At 36.8% G+C, this 22,024-nt stretch overlaps 1 protein-coding gene and 1 long non-coding RNA gene across 3 annotated transcripts in view; one reads left to right on the top strand and one right to left on the bottom strand.

The window, feature by feature from the left end:
- LOC127987560 (uncharacterized) overlaps positions 1–22,024 on the top strand; it is a 1,055,570-nt gene that overhangs the window by 314,777 nt on the left and 718,769 nt on the right. The window contains exons 30-31 of the mRNA XM_052589928.1: positions 14,871–15,047; positions 15,549–15,725. Of these exons, the coding sequence (XP_052445888.1) occupies positions 14,871–15,047; positions 15,549–15,725 (354 nt within the window). The remainder of the gene's footprint in view (positions 1–14,870; positions 15,048–15,548; positions 15,726–22,024) is intronic.
- Positions 1–22,024, bottom strand: part of LOC127987632 (uncharacterized) — a 264,322-nt gene that overhangs the window by 151,407 nt on the left and 90,891 nt on the right. The window lies entirely within an intron of this gene.

Raw genomic sequence — 22,024 nt, 5'->3', positions numbered from 1 at the left:
TTGTTTTAATTTAAAGGCAAGAAAGGAACTTGTTGCTGCTACCTTTTTATCTGTTGTAGACTATGGAGATATTCTGTACATGCATGCAGCAAAGTCTGTTTTACGTTCATTGGATTCTGTATACCATTCTGCTCTACGCTTTGACACTAAAGCAGAGTATTTTACACATCATTGTAGTTTGTATAGCTTATCAGGTTGGCCTCCACACTCAATTCGTAGACAGCATCACTGGCTTATTTTTATTTATAAAGCAGTGTTAGGACTGTTGCCTTCTTATTTATCAGTTTTCTCTTTTGTAGAAAACAATAGATACAATCTTAGGTCTAATAATAGCATTCTTTTTGCTTTGCAGAAACAATTGAAGATAACCACTATTATCCCACTTAATGATTTTAAATTATATATCACAGGAACCTTCAGCTATAAGTGTGATTGTATATAGGCTGCTGTTCTGTTTTGATTCTTGTATGGAGCTTCATGTAGCTGTCATACTCCATGTAGTCGGATGTCTTGGTTATTTTGTTATTGTGTTATATTTTGTTTGTTGTTGTATCTGACTTTTGTCTTTATGTGTTGTGGTATGGTGATTTGCTTCAAATCGGGTGATTTTAGGTCAGTGGTTTGCATGTGACTCAATGGTGCTCTCTGCTGGTAGGGAATAGTTAGATGGCTGATCAAACACTTCTGTGGCTGCAGTTTAGAATGTGATGAGTGATCCAGTCATGTATAGATCAGTGCTGTAGATCTACTACAGTAGATATATTACAGGCCACAAACATATGATGTGTGTCAGGAGAGGATCACTGATAAAACACACACACACACACACACCTGAACCTGGAGTTTCTCTCATAATGAGCAGAATTAAGGCGGTCGCACACCGGACGAGAAGCGCCGCGTCGCGCCACATGTAGGACAGTTCGAGGTATCGCACACCGGACGTGCACATTCTGTACGCTGGAGCTCAATATTGAATCAAGTTCTGAGCAGCAAGATGAAGATGTTTTAATTCATTTATTATTATTATTTTAAATATATTATTTTAATTGATCATTCATGAGTTTTGAATGCTTATTAATGAAAATAATCTGTGTTATATTTAGTCTAGATTATTACTAGCTACTAGATTGCCATTAATCAATTGTTTTGTATTATTATAAGCAATTTCAACATTTCTAATACTGTAGCTACTAATACTGATTTGTTTGCTCAATAAAAACAAAGAAGCTAAAAAAATTATATACAGTAGGTATGCTTATAATCTTAACGTTTCTAAGGACTGTCACTGAACATTTTACCTCAGATCGAAAATTAGACATTCTTACCTGAAAAACCGATGACAAACGCGATCTTCCTCCACGTTTATGATTTCCTCGTGTTGTCTTTGAATATTTTAATCTGGGTATTTCCCCTATGTCCTTGATTAGTTTGTCGTCTTTTGCGGCCCGCTACTCCGCTATTTAAATGACCTGAAGTGTGTTGTGATGGTTGTGACCTTGTAAATCCACTAGGTGGCTGCCATTGACACTGAATGTAATCACGACAGGCAAATACTGTAATATTTTGCGTATGTAAATATGTCTCAAGAGAAAAATAAAAGATTAAAAGGACTACGTTTATTATACATTTAATTATATATGTTTACATTTTATTCAAGCTGTACAACTAATGTAGGTAGTATTTTGCAGCAGTGGTGTCTTGGTATAATGTATAAACAACGGTTTGAAACAAATATGATGTTATTTAATATAAAACTATGCAGATGGTGCTCTGTGGCGCGGCAGGAATTTGAACATAGTTCTGAGTCGTAGCTGGGCGCTGCAGACAGACGCCGAATTGCGCCGCCGGTGTGTGTACACTCATTGAGAATAATGTGTTCGAATTTTAAAGACGCGACGCGGCGCTGCGCTTCTCATCCGGTATGCGACCCCCTTCACTCTTGCATCAACACAGACATCAGTTAAATAAAACTATCCAGAGATGGTCTGAACTCAGATCATGTTTTCTGTTAGTGGATCAGCAATCCAGTGTGTTACGTGCGTAAACATAACAGAGGCAGAGGCAGGCAAAGGCTCGTTTAAAAAGGGTGATATTTATTAAAGTTTTACTTTGAACCAAAGTGAGAGAAAAAGGTTACACCAAAAACCGCCGATTTAGCCCCTGGTCCAGTTTTCCCTTTTGTTTGCCAGCGAAAGTCCTGTGCTTGCTTCCAGCGTCATAACAGTATTTATACCACTCTGCTCATTAGAAACAGGTGTAAGAAATTGGCACATAATAACAAAAGAGTCGTAACAAAAAACTCTAGGCCACTAGGGGCCAGCCATAATTAGTACAAGCCATTACTTAAACAAAATAAGACTTCATGCACATGTAAAACAGTGTTTGGTGAATTCTAATAATACATAATAATAGGAAGAGCCAGCATCAAAAGAACAACTAAATATACCACTATTAATGCTTAGCTGTCACAAGCTAGTTATCTCTTTGCTAACTTTCCTCATCTCCTGCTAAAAAGCCAGAAAGATCTTCAGATGCTTGAGAATCATGATCTAGTGAGCTTTTGCCCCTGAGTTTCTTTTAAAGAATTTACTTTTATCTTGCACATTGAATTGATTCCAGCTTCATCTTCTCTTCTGCAGGTTTTTGGGTCCTGCTGCAGATGAAGGCTGTCAGTATGTGACTGGAATTGTGGGTAAAAACCCGTTACTCCTGAGAGAGCTGGATCTGAGTGAACATAAACTAGGAGACAGAAGAGTGAATCAGATCTCTGCTCTACTGCAGGATAAACACTGTACACTCAACACACTGATGTGAGTATCTTACATCATTTCACATGTTACATGACTAGTAATGTTACAGTCGTCTGTTTTAATTCTCATTTGAAGTCCGACCCCACGTTATAAAGCTTGGAAGAGCCAGGACATGTTTAATATAACTCTGATTATATTTGTCTGAAAGGAGAAATTGATATACATCTAGGATGGCTTGAGGGTGAGTAAATCATGGGTTAATTTTTATTTCTGGGTGAACTATCCCTTTAAGTGCACAGGGGTTGGAGAAAATAATATGAACACATTAGAAATAGTCAGTATTTTATTAATGTGTTTACCATCGTTTGTCTTTAATACAGCTTCCAACCTTCTTAGAATAGATTCATACAACTTTTGAATAGACTTCTGTTAAATTTAGTCTCTAACTTTTGCTGTGACTTCTGAATGTGATCATGTTTACTGACTACAAACTGAGGATTGAAAAAAAAAATGTACATGTGTATGCATGTTTCTATATTTAAATGTAATTTCATAAAGGCAGGGTCAGTCTGGTTTCCACTGTCACTTCTGGGGCAAGAGGAGTTTAAGTTAGAGGAGGTTATGAATGAAGCTGGAGTTTCTCTGCGTCTGGAGAGCATCAGTGATGAGGATCATTTCATAAAGTTAAAGACATTAATAATAATAGCTCAGAACTCGCTTTCAGACAGCAGCGAGTGTTTGAAATAACTTCTGTTTGAGATCTGATGTGGATTATGATCACCTTACAAGGCTGAAATATTTATAAGCGATAAAGATTATACACACTAGCCATTAACATTACCATAGTAAACATGGTAAGACCACTTGAAGAAATCAGATGTCCGCTTCTCATTCAGATGATCACAATAGTGTATTATTTTGTGTAGTGTATAGTAACATGTTTTATCGGTCCTAACTAAATCTTTAACAAAGCATGCAAACAAACGTCTGCTTTTATCATGTTTGTTTTGTGATCGCGCTGGTTTCAGTGACTTATCTATTATACATTTTCTGATAACTTCCTTGTTGGTGAAATGATGGAGTTGTGTGATGTTGTTCCAGAGAGGCGTGTAAAGGGTGTTTTAATGAAGCGCTGAAAAGTTTCTGACCCGACGGTGGAAACACAGCGTGATTCTGGGCTCGGTGCTACAGGTCTGAATAATTATGAGACACTGACACGTCATCGAAGTATTATAGTCCTTTGACACATCACAAACTCATCAACACAATGTAGATTTTAAACCCGGAAGACAAAATATTGCAAAAATCTCAAAATGAACCAGAATTGTCCAAAAATTAAAATTAATGAATGCTAACATCGTCTTCTATGATGTGCAACACAAAGGAACCCTTGAGGAACCCTTTTATTAGGATGGTCAGGAACCACCTAGGGTGCTTCAAGGCACAATTTCCCTAATTTCAGTTCTTTAATCCCCCCCCCCCACACCGGTTTACTTGTCCTGCTATTGACATTTTTTATGATTTTAAAAAACAAACTGAAAAAAAAAATAAAACAAATGTTTAAAACAGTTTATTGATAAACAACAACAATATCCATAATCACCTTAAATAGTCAATACTGCACATAAAAATCCCATTCATGGAAACATCAGTGTTAATATTGCTATAAACAACAACAAAAAAAAAACATTTAAACCTTAGTAAAATTGTAAACAAATACATGCGACTTAATTATCTTAGAACTTTAAAAAACATTTTATGTACCTAAAACGATACAATTTAAATTAATAAATTTAATAAAATTTTAGACACAATGCAATTAATATTACATTTTCTTTCCTGTTCTAAATAGTTGTAACTGACAGAGACTGATAACAGCATTCAGAAGAGAGAACAATGTCAAATTTAGCATTCCTCCCAGACTCTGGATTAGAAACACCCTTGCATTAGCATTAACATTTTTTTTCTGTAATTTGATACGAATGTGATATAATAAAAAGTATAGTGTTATAAATGCACATATTTTTTATGAATCAAAATATACAAACATTGTGAAGATTTACGATGAGAAAACAGCTGAAACACATCATCAGTCTTGTGAAAATGGTCCATGATCTCCTCCTGAATGGCCAACAGATACAGCAGAAAAACAGTGCTCTTTAGTGTACTTTTAATAGCTTTTCTGTATAATGTTGAACAGAACAAAGGCACTCATAGTAAGGTGAACTCATGTCGGGCAGGTTCATCAACCAGAAGCTCCTCACCATCAGGAAAGCCTACAGTACTGCTCTCACCAAATGGATCTTCTGTTATTACCACAGCTGTTCTGAGATTCTGTGTAGGCTGTTCATTGAAGAAGAGAGTGATTTACATAAAATTAAATAATAAAATATTTACATTTATTCATTTAGCACAGGTATTTTTTATTATCTTAAAAATGAGGAACACCACAGGAATTATTTTTGTAATTAGTGCATTGATTAATGGTTGTGGACTAATTAAGTGCACAATGTGTGTATAATGTGTGTGTGTACACTATATATGTCTACACACATGGACAAACTCATACTTACCTCATCATATACAGTCCAGGACAGCAGGATCATCATGTTACAGGAAGGGCAATGTTAGGATTTCTCAGAAAACAATAAAAATGAAATAAAAAAGAACTGTTAATAAACTATAAATAATTGATTGTTTAAGAAGGGTTTCTGGTGTGTGTCTGCAACTGTTCACTTATTTACACACCTGCAAAAGATGGGTTACGTCCAAAGAGGTCTGTTTATTGTCAGCCAGCATCAAACATCAGCAGCTGTCTGTCCACTGCCTCACAGGTGTCCACTACAGAGCCACATTTCTTTATTAACTGCTGAATTCAGAAGAACACATTGGTAGTTTTTTTATTGTTTAATTCATTTCAGTGTAACATTGTATTTATCATTTATCATTTTGAATTAGGCCAAGCTGAAACACTATTTCAGTTATTTCAATGTCAAATAAATAATAAAATACTTACATAGTGCTGCTCTGTGAACCTTTTGAGATTTTTAGAGAAGTCATACTGGATTTTCTGACGAAAGAAAATTATCAAAAACGGAACGGTTTTATGTAACATTACGTTATGTGCAAATGACTCGAAAAATAGGCTAATAGCCAAACGTTACATGTACATTAACATGGATGTGTAACTATTTAACAAACGTAAAAGACAACAATAATTTAGAAAAGTTAAAGAAAAGAGTTATAATGAATAAACGTAAACATCATGTGTAAACCAAATAATAATTATTGTTTGTGACCTTGTCGTTGTGGTCTCCATTTCGTCTCACAAATTGCATTAGACTCGTAAGCATCGCGACTATTAAATTAATGGTTAAAACAAACATTTTAAATAAAAAAAAACATACAGTCTTATATTTTAGTGTAGGAATTAGTATACAAATAATAAATCTGTGTATTTATTTCGGAGCCTTTACTCACCTCGTGCAGTGTTTGTTTCTTTGAGGAAAGGAAGGAGCCATTACTTCTTTGTATTTGAAATCGTTCTTCCACACACACACACACACACACACACACTCACACACGTGCGCGAGCAAACCGCAGGAGCACGAGGACGCCATACCTCATGCATTTTCTTCTTGACAACAGCTGAACAATTATTTCTGAATAATTTAAACTTATTTTATTAGGCAAATTTAAAAAAAAAATCTAAATATTACTATTGTACCGATTGTTATAATTAGAGTATTTTGTTTTATTAAATTAATGCGTTGAGTCATATATAGTTCAATAATATTTTTAATGTTTGCTTTAAAGTTGTAAGGTAAACTATCCACCTTCAAATGATTTAACATTTAGCCTATTTCAATAAAACTATTTTAAGTTATTGCAGTATTTAAGTTTAAGAGTAAATTAATACATAACAATAGCAAACATGGTGTAGCCACTGGATGCCTGTTTGTTTGTATATATTACCTATTGCTGAGAACAGTGTTTTCAGAAATAATTGTAACATTTTAGTTGGATATACTGGCTGTTTAGAAGATTTTCCTTTGTCCTTTTGTTATTTTATTTATTTATTTATTTTATTTATTTATTTATTTATGTTTTGACAGAACAACTGTGAAGATTTTTGCAACCATTTAGGGTTTTTTTTTTCACATGGAAAGTGCCACAAAAGTCATTGTTCCATCACATTCCTAAAAAGTAAATATTAATAATAATAATAATCAGTCAAATTTAATTTTTGTCACATGAATCTCTGGGTTCTTCCAGATGCTGGCATTTACAAGTGAGATCTTCCAGGAACCACTTTAATGTTAACCGAGCTTACAGTAACCCTTTTTTTTTAAAATGTGAGTTCCTCCAGGAACCTCCAGAGCACTTTAAGGTTTCAGTGTAATGAAAGGGTGACTCCAGAACCTCAGAACTGGAAACAAAGTGCTTCAAGGATCCCATGAGTTCCTGCATGAACTGCAAAGACTATAATGGTTCCTCCAGGACCATATTATGAGAAAAAGAGCTTTGAGGCACTTAAAATACATTTTAAGGTTCCTGGAGTACTCAAAAGCATACCTGAGGCACCTTTAGTTTTTACAGTGTAGCTCTCTCTTTAGGCACGAATCCAAATGTTTCCATGGTCCCGACGTATCTGTTATTTAATATAAAGAATATAGAATAATAGTAAATGTATAATAGCTTAAGTAACACTGTATGCCAAATTTCATTCTAAAAATTATATTGAGGTTAATAGCAAATGAAAACTGTTCAGCTTCCGGGAAATTTGAGAAGCTCCGCTAGGCTATTTTAGTTCCCCTCAGGGTGATATAGCCGGCAGCCATATCACCCTGGAGCCCAAGACCGGTTTCCCACTGAAGCTAAGCAGGGCTGAGCCTGGTCAGTACCTGGATGGGAGACCTCCTGAGAAAGCTAGGTTGCTGCTGGAAGAGGTGCTAGTGAGGTCAGCAGGGGGTGCTCACCCTGTGGTCTGTGTGGGTCCTAGCGCCCCAGTGTAGTGATGGGGACGCTATACTGTCAACGAGCACCGTCCTTCGGATGAGACGTTAAACCGAGGTCCTGACTCTCTGTGGTCATTAAAAATCCCAGGATGTCTTTCGTAAAGAGTAGAGGTGTGACCTCGGCATCCTGGCTAAATTCGCCCATTGGCCTCTGACCATCATGGCCTCCTAACAATCCCCAGATCCGCTGATTGGCTTCATCACTCTGTCTCCTCTCCACCAGTAAGATGGTGTGTGGTGGGCGTTCTGGCGCACTATGGCTGCCGTCGCATCATCCAGGTGGATGCTGCACACTGGTGGTGGATGAGGAGATACCCCTTGACTATGTAAGCGCTTTGAGTGTCTAGAAAAGCGCTATATAAATGTAAATAATTAATTAATTTCACAACAAAATGATTTCAATTAACAGAATTTAGAAAAGAACAATAATTAAAACTATAAGAAGCTATAGCAATATTAACGACAAACCAAAACGAATTAATTTAGGCTAAAATGAAACTGAAACCAACGTTGGGTATCATTCGACACAAAATCAAAGTTTCCGTATTCGCCATGCATTTGAATGCCAAATGATTATAAAAAATAGCCTAGCATTATTACAGCCTAATGTTTGTAAACATTTTGTTTCTGCATTGTCTATTTCTGAATTAAATATTTTTTTTTTCTCTAAAAAACTTATATACAAGTTTCTCTCTCTTAATCTATATATATATATATATATATATATACGCGTATCGTATTTAAACCATGCAGAACATTTTTACAAATATTTTGATAATTTACTGAAAATAAATGAATGACTTTTTAAACCGTTTAACTGATTATTAATCGGTCAAAATCAGCTGATCTGAGTTTGCTGCACTCAGAAACCGGTGACTGGGAACGAATCAGCAGAACTTGTACGAGCTTTTGTCATCATTAAATCTTTCTCAGAAGTTTCCATATGTCGAAATTGGTTTGCGCATCTATCTGTGCATGATGGTGTCCAAAGACTCTGGCGAGCGGAGCTTCTCAAAGCTGGGAATAATCAAAGGAGAGCTGCGGTCCTCAGTTGGGCAGGAAAGGCTAAGCATGCTGGCGCTTGAGTGTCGATTGCACATGCACAAATGCAGAGAAAAAATAGTTCCCTTTTGCGCTGCAGCATTAGGCCCAGTTTGGTCTTAATCCGGCCCTGAAGGCGGTGCATTGCCATTGAGACTTGACTGAGTTCACAGCTGAGCGAAAATTTCACTCGTTGGCTTCAGCATCACATTTGCGTATGCTGTACTGCTGGAATTCGTGATTGCTTGACAGCAAATTTCAAATATTAAATGGAACAATAAAATAATTTTCGATTCTGTTCGGAACTACAAAATTTTTTTTCCGTTTCTGGTTCTGTTTCTGTCAAAATATAGTTCGTTTCTGGTTTCCGTTTTCGTTCCTTGAACCGGTTCAGATCCCTGGTGCAGACTAGCATCAGTTTAAACACAAATACATAGCAGTCAGCACTTTTATTTTAGACAATATGCACCATTTGAGACAAAAGATGAAATAAGAATTATATGACAGAAATAAAAAGATATGAAAGATTTTAACACCTTTCACAAAAGGTTGTTAGGAATTAAAACTTTGTTGTATTTCTATCAAGAATCAGGAGAAATTGTAAAAAAAAATCATGAGAAGTGTCAATTATTTGATTAAATGAACAACTTATTTGTTTTTCTGCTTTGAAAACCAAATTGTGGAAAATTATCCAAAGGTGTTCAGACACTCTTCATCTGTTTTTGTTTTTTTTAAGACACTGTGACTTTATTAAATAGTTTTCTTCTATCTTCTCTCTTTCTCTCAATGTAGATTAAGCCGCTGTGATTTGACAGATAAAGGTTGTTCTGCTGTGACTTCAGCTCTGAAATCAAACCCATCACACCTGAGAGAACTGAACCTGAGCTGGAATGAACTACTAGGAGACTCTGGAGTGAAACACCTCAGTGATCTACTGATGAACACACAATTCAAGCTGGAGAAACTAGAGTTAGTATCATTATACTCTACAGCAGTTACACTGAGATTGATTTATCAGGGTACACCATTTATTTACAAAAATGAATGTACCCTTGTGATCTTTAATGAAAATAACTATCCCTTTCCCTTACAAACACACGGCAAGGCAAGTTTATGTATATAGCACATTTCGTACACAATGGTAATTCAAAGTGCTTTACATGAAAGAAAGTAAAATAATAATGAAGAAATATAATAACAAGAATAAAACAAGCAATTTTAAAACTTGTTTTAAAACTTATTAAAACTTATTAAAAAATGTAATTATTTAAAATGAATTTAAAACAGTTAGAAAATGATTTTACATTAACAAAAACAATGAAAATATAGTGCAATCAGTTCGGATATTGCACAGTGCTCATTCAATAAATGCACAGCTAAACAGATGAGTTTTGAGTCTAGATTTAAATGTGACTAGTGTTTTAGCACATCTGATCTCTTCTGGAAGCTGATTCCAACTGTGGGCAGCATAGTAACTAAAGGAGGACTCCCCTTGTTTTGTGTGAACCCTTGGTATTTCTAACTGACTTGATCCTAGTGATCTGAGTGCTCTGTTAGGTTTATATTCAGTGAACATATCTGCAATATATTTCGCTCCTTGGTCATTTAGTGATTTATAAATGAGTAAAAGTATTTTAAAATCAATCCTAAATGTAACTGGAAGCCAGTGTAAGGACCTGAGGACTGGTGTGATATGCTCAGATTTTCTGGTTCTAGTCAGAATCCTGGCAGCAGTGTTCTGGATGAGCTGCAGGTGTCTAATGGTCTTTTTGGGAAGGCCGGTGAGGAGCCCATTACAATAGTCCCCTCCAGGCTGGTGATAAAGACATGAACAAGTTTCTCCAAGTCTTGACTGGAAACAAAACCTCTAATTCTTGCAATGTTTTTTAAATGATAGTATGCTGATTTAGTTACTGCTTTGACATGACTACTGAAACTAAGGTCTGTCTCCAGAATCACACCAAGATTCCTGACTTGATTTTTAGTTTTTTGACCCCTAGAGTCAAGGTATGCATTCACCTTGAAAACTTCATCTTTGTTTCCAAATGCAATGACTTCAGTTTTTTCCTTATTTAACTGAAGATAGTTCTGGCACATCCAACTATTAATTTCATCAATGCATTGGCAGAGGGAGTAATTGGGGGGTTTGTCAGTCTCTCAACAGTGGCAAAAAGAGTATGAGTGTTATTTAAGTTACTGTTTATAAGGTTTAGGATGAAATTCTGTCTAGCTGTGGCTAGTTTCAGATTAAAAGTATGAAGGCTGTCTTTATAGATGCTATCGTGAATTTCAAGTTTTGTCTTCCGCCACATTCGCTCTGCTTTTCTGCATTGTCTTTTCATAGTCTGAACTGCTGTTGATCTTCTCCAAACTGATTTCTGTCTGTTTGTTTTCTTACTGATTATTATTGGAGCAATATCATCAATAACATTCTTAACTTTTGAGTTGAAGGAATCAAGGAGAATATCAACAGAGTCTGCAGAAATGCTTGGTGTTAAAGATATCGCCTCCATAAATAGTTCACTTGTGTTCTCGTTAATGCATCTCCTTCTGACAGAGACAGATCTAGATTCAGTGGTAGCAGAGATCAATATATCAAAGAAAATACAGAAGTGATCAGATAGTGCTATGTCTTTAATAACAATGGATGAAATGTTGAGACCCGTACTGATGATTAAGTCTAGAGTGTGTCCACCTTTGTGTGTGTGTCCATCACACGCTGAATCAGGTCAAAGGTGTTTAGAACCATTATCATTTCTCTTGTAGTTTTGTTCTCTGCATTATCTATGTGAATATTAAAATCCCCTGCAATTGCAAAACAGTCAAACTCTGAGGAAATTATTGATAACATTTCTGTGACCTCTTCAACAAAGGCTGGAGAGTATTTTAGAGGCATGTAAATAATAATAAACAGAATGCGTGGGGCACCTTTCAGCACAATCCCTAGATATTCAAAAGACAAGTCATGACCAAATAACACTTGCTTGCATTGATAGACATCTTTAAATAGAGCAGCTACACCCCCACCTCTCCTAACAGTCCTGCAGACACTCATGTAAGTGAAGTTAGGAGGGGCTGCTTCATTAAAGACTGTTGCATTGCAGCTGTCTTCAAGCCATGTTTCGTTTAGAAACATACAATCCAGATTCTTTGTGGTTATAAAGTCATTGATTAGAAATGATTTATTTTTTAGTGAGTGAATGTTTAAAGATGCTAACTTGATGGCAGTTCTTTGTGTCTTTACATCAATCTTAGTTTGATGCATAATAGGCCGCAGATTAGATGAGTTTGCCCTTCGGCTTAGGAAGGCCTTAGACTTTCTATCATGTGATAAAACTGAAATAGAGAAAGCTACAGGCACACTGGGTTCCCGCTTGTTTAGTAGGCATTTGTGAATGTTGCTGCTATTATAGCGGGGACCCGACACATATCACTGAGAGCTACTATCAGTTGTTTTTGGTTCACCTTCTGCAGATAGAGGGTCTGGGCCCTGGCGTTTGGTGCAGGGGTCGAAGAGCTCTTGCATGAGCAGGGACCACAGGCTTTGGTGGTTGGGGGGCCCGCTGTTTTTTTGTTGATGTCTGCGGGCTTGCAGCAAATGAGTGAGAGAGTTTAGTCCCAACATACACCAATTCCTCCATTTTCTGTGAAAAGCACAGAAGTGGAGATGCTGGAGAAAGGGATAATGTTTCTGGTGAGATGGGCTGTGTCTCTGGTGTTTCCGGTGGCTGTGATGTGTTGTCCTGGCTTCCCTGGTTGTTTTCCAGAAAGTCGTCATTGGGTGGTGAATATTGTAGCTGTTTTGATTAGAGCCCGACCGATATGGATTTATGGGGGCCGATGCCGATGCCGATATTAACTCGAAAATAGCCGATTTATAAGCCGATATTTTGATTTTGAAAGTAAACTGGATATTAGACCCATTTCCTATAAACTGCACTTACACAACATTCAATAGCAAAATATCTACCTGTTCTATGTATGTGGGCTGTATAAACCATTTTCCAGAAGGGATTTATGTAAAAAAAAAAAAAAAGCCTTAGATTACGGTCTCAATGACTAAACAATTGCACATCAAAAGTATATATTTTTTAATGATCAAAAAACAGTCTGGTTTTAAACATTTAACACTTTTACTTTCTTCCAGTTGATGCTGGTTTTAACAGTCTGTGTGTGTACTGTAAATAAATTATAATACTAAAGTTAAAGTATTTGCAGAAGTAGTCCCACACTTTGCTGCTACAGCATTCACCTTTTTCAGGTATCTGTAGGCCAGAAAGAGACAGAGAAAGAATAAGCATGTGTATTAATAATATCACCATGTATCATTACTCATGTCATCATTAGAATTATAATAATAATAAACAGGGATCTCCTACATAGGCAAAAATGAGAAATTTATATATTTTTTTTTATTTGTCAAGCAATAGGTATTACCTACTTATATTTAACTATATTATTTCAACATTTTCCTGTTATGTCTGTAAAGCTGCTTTGAAACAATATGTAAAAAAAAAAAAAAAAGCGCGTGTTCAGCTCACATTTATTTACATGTCCCCTCTGGTTTAATCATTTCTTACGCACCTACTGTAGTTACTGTAACTACACTACATTTGCTCTCACAGACATATTCACAACGGACCCGTTGATCTTCTCCTCTTCTCTTTGTGCAGTCTGAATCAAAACATCGTCATGCGCTGGCGAACGTAAAGTTAGCCTACTGTTACCGGAAGATTACGGAATCAATTCGAAGTTGAATGGTTAACGTTAGTGTCATGAACACACCGCTGCCAATTTTGAGAAGCACCACCTTCAAACAAGTTAATAGCAAGCATTTAAGGGGCCTGCTAAAAAGGAAGCTATATTAGCGTTAGAGTAACATAACCAGCCTGAATTCACCAAATTGTGCTCTGGACCTGAGGGTAGCCTTCTCTTCCTTGCTTCTCTCTTAATTATCATCAGCTGGACTAGCGCTATCGCACGCTTCTTACAACGGGACAGATACATGTTTGCTGCTGACCGAAAGGAGGAACAACAGACTATTAAAACTCCGCCAACGCCATAGCGCTGAAGGGCAACGCTGAACCCAGCATACCGCGTCCTGTGTGAAAGGACCATTACGCGGTCATTATGTGGGAAACACACCGCAATAGAATAAGAATAATTTAAATGCTAACGTTATAGTTTGACCTCTTATTAACGTTCGCGCTCTTCCACTAATAAACATGGTATTAGCTTTGTGGCTAATCTAATATAGCAATGCATGAGCGGCTGTAAGTGATGTTGCAGAATATTTAGAAGTGATAATGATAGGACCGTTAGCTAGAACTACCACACCGTTTTTATATACAGTGTATGAACTAAATCTACAATCATTTCACATGACGAACGACAGACTCACCTGGGTGGCTTGGCTGTCCTTCTGTAGTGAATTTCTGGCGCTGTTGTCAACTCTGGAGTTGCAGACCGCCCTCTGGTGGGCAAAGTATGCAACACTCATAACATGAGTGAAGCATGAGACTCTGTTTTTTCATGTTTCATCGGCCGTTATAAACGCCGATGCCGATTTAAATGCAATTAGCTCATATCGGCCGATAATATCGGCCGGCCGATATATCGGTCGGGCTCTAGTTTTGATACATCACAGTCAGTCTGTGAGGAGCTCTGTGGGCAGGGCTCAGCAGGGATACTGAAGTCCTTCTTAAGGAGTTCTGACTGCTTTTTCCGAATATCATTCTTCCCCACATGGATGATGATTGGATTTGCAGTCTTGTGCTTCATCAGAATGTTCTGAAGTTCCTTGTTCATATCAGAGACGGTTGCTTGAGGAAGGCAGCCTGTTGTTCTAGTCCTGCTACGGATGTTTCTGATAACAGAGTCACCCACTCTGTTATCGGCTGCATGTCGCTGTCTGCTCAAGGTCGGTATATTTATAATTAAATATTGTTTTCAGGTTTTAGCAACAATTTATTATCGCACTGAATGGTGTTAACACATGATGATTTACTCACACATGAACATAACGTGTCTGATTCATTGTGTTTTCTCTTTCTGTCTTCAGTCTGTGGAGATGCAGTATTACAGAGAAACAGTGTCTCATCCTGACTTCAGCTCTGAAATCAAACCCATCACACCTGAGAGAACTGGACCTGAGCGGGAATGAACTACTAGGAGACTCTGGAGTGAAACACCTCAGTGATCTACTGATGAACACACAATTCAAGCTGGAGAAACTAGAGTTAGTATCATTATACTCTATAGCAGTTACACTGAAATTAAATATTACTGTTTACTTTCAGAAAAAAGGAAATGAAAGGATGTGACGTGTGGCCAAGTATAGTGTCCTATACTCGGTACATGTGCTCTGCATTTAACACACATACACACACACACACACACACACCACACGGTGAACTCTACAGTGAAAATAAAGTGTTTGTTGGTGATAAAATACTGTTAAAATGTCTTTTAGGTAAATTGTAATTCAGAAACAGCATTTTCTTCTTTCTCACATTTAAACTAAATTTTCAGTTTTAATATTATTTTTAAGTAGTTCTGTAGTTGATCCAATATATTAGTCTACTTTAATCTTTTTTCTTTTGTATTTGTTTATGGTCGAATAATATGTTTTTTTGGCAATGTTTTATTAATTATTGCACTGTGTTGTTAACACTTGATGAATTAGTCACACATGAACATAACGTGTCTGATTCATTGTGTTTTCTCTTTCTGTCTTTAGTTTGTGTGGATGCAGTATGACAGAGAAACAGTGTCTCATCCTGACTTCAGCTCTGAAATCAAACCCATCACACCTGAGAGAACTGAACCTGAGCTGGAATGAATTACTAGGAGACTCTGGAGTGAAACACCTCAGTGATCTACTGATGAACACACAATTCAAGCTGGAGAAACTAGTGTTAGTGTCATTATACTCTACAGCACTTACAGTCAGATCAAAGATTACTTTAGATTAAAGATTAAGAATGTGACATGTGGCCAAGTCTAGTGTCCCATACTCTGAACTTGTGCTCTGCATTTAACCCACACACACACATACACACACAAAAAACAAAAACAGAAGAAAACATATTATTGCACTATATGGTGTTAACACTTGATGAATTACTCACACATGAACATAACGTGTCTGATTCATTGTGTTTTCTCTTTCTGTCTTCAGTCTGAGTGAATGCAGTATTACAGAGAAACAGTGTCTCATCCTGACTTCAGCTCTGAAATCAAACCCATCACACCTGAGAGAACTGAACCTGAGCGGGAATGAAATAAAATACACAGGACTGAATCACTTATGTGACGTACTGAAGGATTCACGCTGTAAACTGGAGAGATTGAGGTCAGTACAATTCTCTGGAGACCCACATTGAAATGAATGAGCAAATTATAAAATCAGTACTTTTTAGGGATGCACCGAATCCAGGATTCGGATTCGGATTCGGCCGAATACTGGGCTTTTTGACGGGGTTCGGTTTCGGCCGAACCTTTGGGTTTTTTTTTTTTCACCGAACCGAACCCAAGGCTTGCGCTACGCTGGTCGACGTCACGCGGCCATTGATTGCGTGAAGGTGTTTAGATAAGGAGAAACAAGACCCGACAGTTCACTCTAAACTAAACTGTTCAGGAATCTTGAGCGCCTGGGACGATTTATACCGTACCAATACAGAGCCAGCCAGTCACATCGGGTGCTGACGCGTGAGCATTTGATTCCTCTTAGAGAGGATCCCCTTCAGTGGTGGAAGACAAACCAGCAGCGATTTCCACTGCTGGCAAAAATGGCAAAAATCTACCTCTGTGCGCCAGTAAATCTCTGTGCCCAGTGAAAGACTTTTCAGTACTGCTGGGGACATTTCTTTCCCACACTCGCACCCGGCTGTCACCTGTTAATGCAGAGTGTCTTTTTTTTTTTTTTTTTTAAATGAAACTCTTATTTCATGTGAAAGATTAGAGGTTTTACGTTAATATAATTATGATGCAGGAGATGTGTGTGATCTTCCGTAATATTTTTCGTAATATTTGGCTACTGTTCTAATCGTAGCCTATCGTACTGTTACAAACGAAAACTAAACAGCCTACTATCCATGTTTATTGAGGTAATGTTCAATAACATTAATATCAGTTAAGTCACCAAACATATTCTGATTTTTAAAAAGAAAAGAAAAACACTTCTCTTTGCATTGCTGTACTTTTATTGAAAGGTTTTGGTTGTTTACTTGGGTCAGTGATGCGCGGGTCAATTTATTATTAACCCGCACCCGACCGGCGTTTTCAACTAACCCGGCCGCAACTCGGACCGCAAAAAAAATCAAAATAAAATATTGTACCTGATCCGCTTCCTGACCCGCCTTTTTAAAAAGCAGTAAATGCTCATCGTAGCGTCATTGGGCCATAGGAACGTAGGCAAAACTAACCAGGCAAAAAAAAAAAAAAACTTAATTTATTATAACTTTGTCAAGTCTGGCTATGTCTATTTGTATGTTTCTGCAAGGTCAGCAGACATTGAGGCTCGGGTTTGTTCCGATCAGAGCTCGTGAGCGGAGAGCGCATTTCTGAATATCCCGATCTGCTCGCTCATTCCGTGGGGTCTTCCTCAACCCAGAACGGCCTGCTGGTTCAAAAATATGCAGGGAGTCATTTTATTGTTTAGTAATAAACAATGAAGTTGACAATGCAGACTCGCCATGAACACCAGAGAGAAATGCACATTTCATATGGATTAGATCATCAAAGAGTAGCCCGTTTATTTTGGTTTGAATATTTTCGTTTAAAAGAAGACATTTCAAGCTTTCTGTAATATATAGCCTATATTTCTCAAATCTGTGAGGCACACGCTGAGTTTAGTTCAAATGCAATGCAAGTGATCGTGCCGGCGCCTTAGCTACATTGTCTGCTAGGCTATATATTTGCTTCTTATTTATTAAATATGCGCAACTGATTGATAAAACATTGATCAAAATTAAGATACAATTTATACAAAACTAAAATAAAAGAAAAAAAATAAAGAGTTTTCTATAAAACAAAACTTAATGAAGTCATCAAAATCATTTTTTACCAAAAACGGCAACGTTGCTCCCTATGCATGCTTCAAATTTATGCATTTATCAAATAAAATCAAGAAATCCACCACAATTTATATACATACACATATATAAGAGCCTTGTAACGGCCCACCACTAATATGTGTATATATATATATTTAAAATGAAGGAGGACAAATAAAATAATTAATCTTGCTCTATCAGTGCAGTGACAAGAGAAACTTGTAAACATAGTTTATACATTTGAAAATAAACAGTAAAGTGATAGACTCGAACGTGTAAGGTCAGATTTTTTATTTTTTAAATAGTGCAATCTTTTGATACTACAGTTTATTTATATTACATGAGCTGTATACATTCATATTTATTTAAAATAAATTATTTATAATAACTGTTAAACTAAAATTGCTTGTGTTTAACAGATAAATAATAATAATAATATGAATCACAATAATTATATAAATCATAAAATGACTCCGTAATTATCATTAAAGCCAGACATTTTATTATTTTTTTTTATCATTAGTGACCTTTAATTTGGAGTAAGATAAACCTGGGGAGTGACTTTGTGTCAGACATGTCACTTCTCTCACATCTGATTGGTCCAGCTTCAGTTTGAGATCTCTAACCCAGAACATAACCTTAGTAATGCCTCTTTCACACATACTCCGTCTGCATTTTTTTTTACGCACCCATGTTAATGGATTCCAGCGTTCACGCGGCTGTGGTCTGTCAGTGCGTTCCAGGAGCGTTGCGTCTGCAGCAGTGCAGCCATCGTTTACGTATGGAGTAGTTGACTGCAAACGTGTCCTGTGTGAAAGCACAATGAGTATGAGTCCGTGCTGCTTCTGCTCCACCTACGTAACGCACACGGTAGAGCCCTGCACGAGCCTCAAATCTAGGCCCGAGACGCGCAGGCCCTAGCCCGACAGCTCATCAGAATTATCAGCCCGAGTCCGACACGAGCCCGTGTTTTTATTTATTTATTTTATTACACAGTGGAAGCCTGCCCTATTTGCAACAATTAAAAAAGGGGTCAGTTTTGTGTTATGTTTTTTTTTTTTTTTTTTTTTTTTCATTTGTTTATCAAGTTAATTAAGAAAAATGTTTGGAGCATTTTTTTTTTAAAATGACGATTAACGTTAATCAGCCGAGCCGACAGCGAGTAGCCTAAAACATATTTAATCAATTAAGCCTCTCAAATTAACGCTAATACTTTACTTGGCTACAATAAAATGTTAAATGGTAAATGGACTGCATTTATTTAGTGCTTTCAACAGACCACATGGCCCTCCAAAGCGCTTTACAAGTTGCCTCACATTCACCCATTCATACACTCATTCATACACCGACTGCGGTGTCAGCCATCAGTGGTGGACAGTAACGGAGTAGCTTTACTTCGTTACTCTACTTAAGTTCATTTTTCAAGTATCTGTACTTTACTGGAGTAGTTTTATTTTGAGTAACTTTTACTTTTACTTCACTACATTCCAAAGCATAAGATCGTACTTTTTACTTCACTACATTTCATAAAACATATCGTTACTCCCTATATATCACGTGCTCCGACACACAGAAGCGGTGTCTGATTCACCATGAACGAACTGAGTCTTTCCAAAATAAACTTTTAAATCGGATCGCAAATCACACCAAACGATTCGTTTACGAATTAGAATGATCCGATTGCAGCTGTTCTGGAGTCGACCACTCACTGACTCAAATGAACCGTTTAGTGCGAGTCTACAGAAGTAAGAACCGGGAGATCTTGTGAGCGCGCGTGCGTCTGATGTTGCTAAAAGTAAGTTATTAATGTTGAAATTTAGGATTAATTATTGTAACTGAAAATCATATTTAGGTCAAAATTGTCAGTTGTTTGGGAACTAAATCCGCTGTAAAGAGTGATCTGTTTAAGCCCACTGAAATGCTCCAGTGCAGACGATGCAGACACATCAATCAGCGTCTCTGTTTTAGGTAAAAAAAAAAAAAAAAAAAAACATTAAACTAACACAGATTAAATAAAATAACTTGTGCATGTTCAAATTCCCCGCTGCCGTAATATTAACAGTTTTATTAAAATGCTACCATTATGGAGTTAGAATTGTGTCTTTATTACATGCGAGAAAATAAAAGATCTGAGAGAAAAAAAAAGTTTGAGAGAAAAAGTTATCACACTGATAGCAAAAAAACATTTCATGAGAGAAAAAAGAATATTTGAGAGAAAAAGTTTTCATGCCAATAGCAAAAAATAATAATATTTGAGACTAAAAAAAAGTTTTGAGAGAAAGTATTTTCTTATAGAACATAAAAAAATATACATTTGAAATTTTTTTAATTATTTCTGAGAAAAAAAATCTCTCTCAAAATACTTTGAAAACAACTCTCAAATATATATTTTTTTGCTATCTTTGCTATATCATACTATCTTGATGCAATTTCTTGCTCTCATGTCAGGATTTTGCTTTCACTGTGAGAATTGTGTCATGGGCGGGGCCACGTTCCTATTGGCCAGTCGGGTGAGCATCGTCTTGTCTTGGGAGTCGAACTGAATCATTACACCATTGTTCGGTTCACCTGCATAGATGCCGCCTCTGCCTTATGGATAGTTAAGTTGAGCACGGACACTCCAATGTTTGGGTAAGATGATGACACACAGCTGGCTGAGCAAGTTCAGTATCACTGAAGATTAAACATTAAAAAATAGCACTCATATTCATGAATTTATGTGTATTATATTACTTGCTTGCTAATCGCCAGTGCTTTAAGTGGCCCAAAAGAGGTGCCGGTACTCTATTATAGCATATATATATATATATGTTTTTTTTATGACTCCCCTCATCCCCATTGTAAAAAGAAAAAAAAACATAAAAAACAATGACAGTTGTAACAGTGCATAAATCAGACCTTAACTCTAATGAGCTTAAACTTATTTTTGTACACAGTGCCCGAACTGTCAATCACTCCTGTACGCGTGCATCACTGACTGTCCTCATCGCAGCTGCAGCTGCAGCAACTTGCGCTCTCTTCATCAAGCTTTAAAACAAAAAGGGGACAAAACAGTCGTATTGTCTTTGTGCATATGGATTAATTAATTATTAATTTTCAGGAAGGGTGACCAGACATCCCGAAAAATTCGGGACAGTCCCGAAATCTAAACTGTTGTCCAGAATCCCGAATCTGGCCCTGATTGTCCCGAAAATGATACTAAAGCAAAATCTTGAGTAGTTATTGTCTGATAAACATTAAAAACTGTCTGCGGAGGTTGAGTCGTCCTGCAACCAGCCCCCGCCGGCTGCTCATTGGCTGCAGCATCTTTTCTCTAAGTTCTAAACAAAAATACCGTAGGCGGCTAGGCACGAATTTATTTATTTATTTATCTAATTAATCCATATGCACAAAGACAATACGACCGTTTTGTCCCCTTTTTGTTTTAAAGCTTGATGAAGAGAGCGCAAGTTGCTGCAGCTGCGATGAGGACAGTCAGTGATGCACGCGTACAGGAGTGATTGACAGTTCGGGCACTGTGTACAAAAATAAGTTTAAGCTCATTAGTTAAGGTCTGATTTATGCACTGTTACAACTGTCATTGTTTTTTATGTTTTTTTTCTTTTTACAATGTGGATGAGGGGAGTCATAAAAAAAACATATATATATATATATATATATATATATATATATATATATATATATATATATATATATATATATATATATATATATATATATATATATGCTATAATAGAGTACCGGCACCTCTTTTGGGCCACTTAAAGCACTGGCGATTAGCAAGCAAATAATATAATACACATAAATTCATGAATATGAGTGCTATTTTTTAATGTTTAATCTTCAGTGATACTGAACTTGCTCAGCCAGCTGTGTGTCATCATCTTACCCAAACATTGGAGTGTCCGTGCTCAACTTAACTAGCCATAAGGCAGAGGCGGCATCTATGCAGGTGAACCGAACAATGGTGTAATGATTCAGTTCGACTCCCAAGACAAGACGATGCTCACCCGACTGGCCAATAGGAACGTGGCCCCGCCCATGACACAATTCTCACAGTGAAAGCAAAATCCTGACATGAGAGCAAGAAATTGCATCAAGATAGTATGATATAGCAAAGATAGCAAAAAAATATATATTTGAGAGTTGTTTTCAAAGT

This window comes from Carassius gibelio, chromosome B22 (assembly GCF_023724105.1).
Source record: "Carassius gibelio isolate Cgi1373 ecotype wild population from Czech Republic chromosome B22, carGib1.2-hapl.c, whole genome shotgun sequence".
In the NCBI taxonomy this organism is placed as follows: domain Eukaryota; kingdom Metazoa; phylum Chordata; class Actinopteri; order Cypriniformes; family Cyprinidae; genus Carassius; species Carassius gibelio.
Note: the sequence above shows the minus strand (reverse complement) of the source record. Positions and strands in the feature narration are given on the sequence as shown.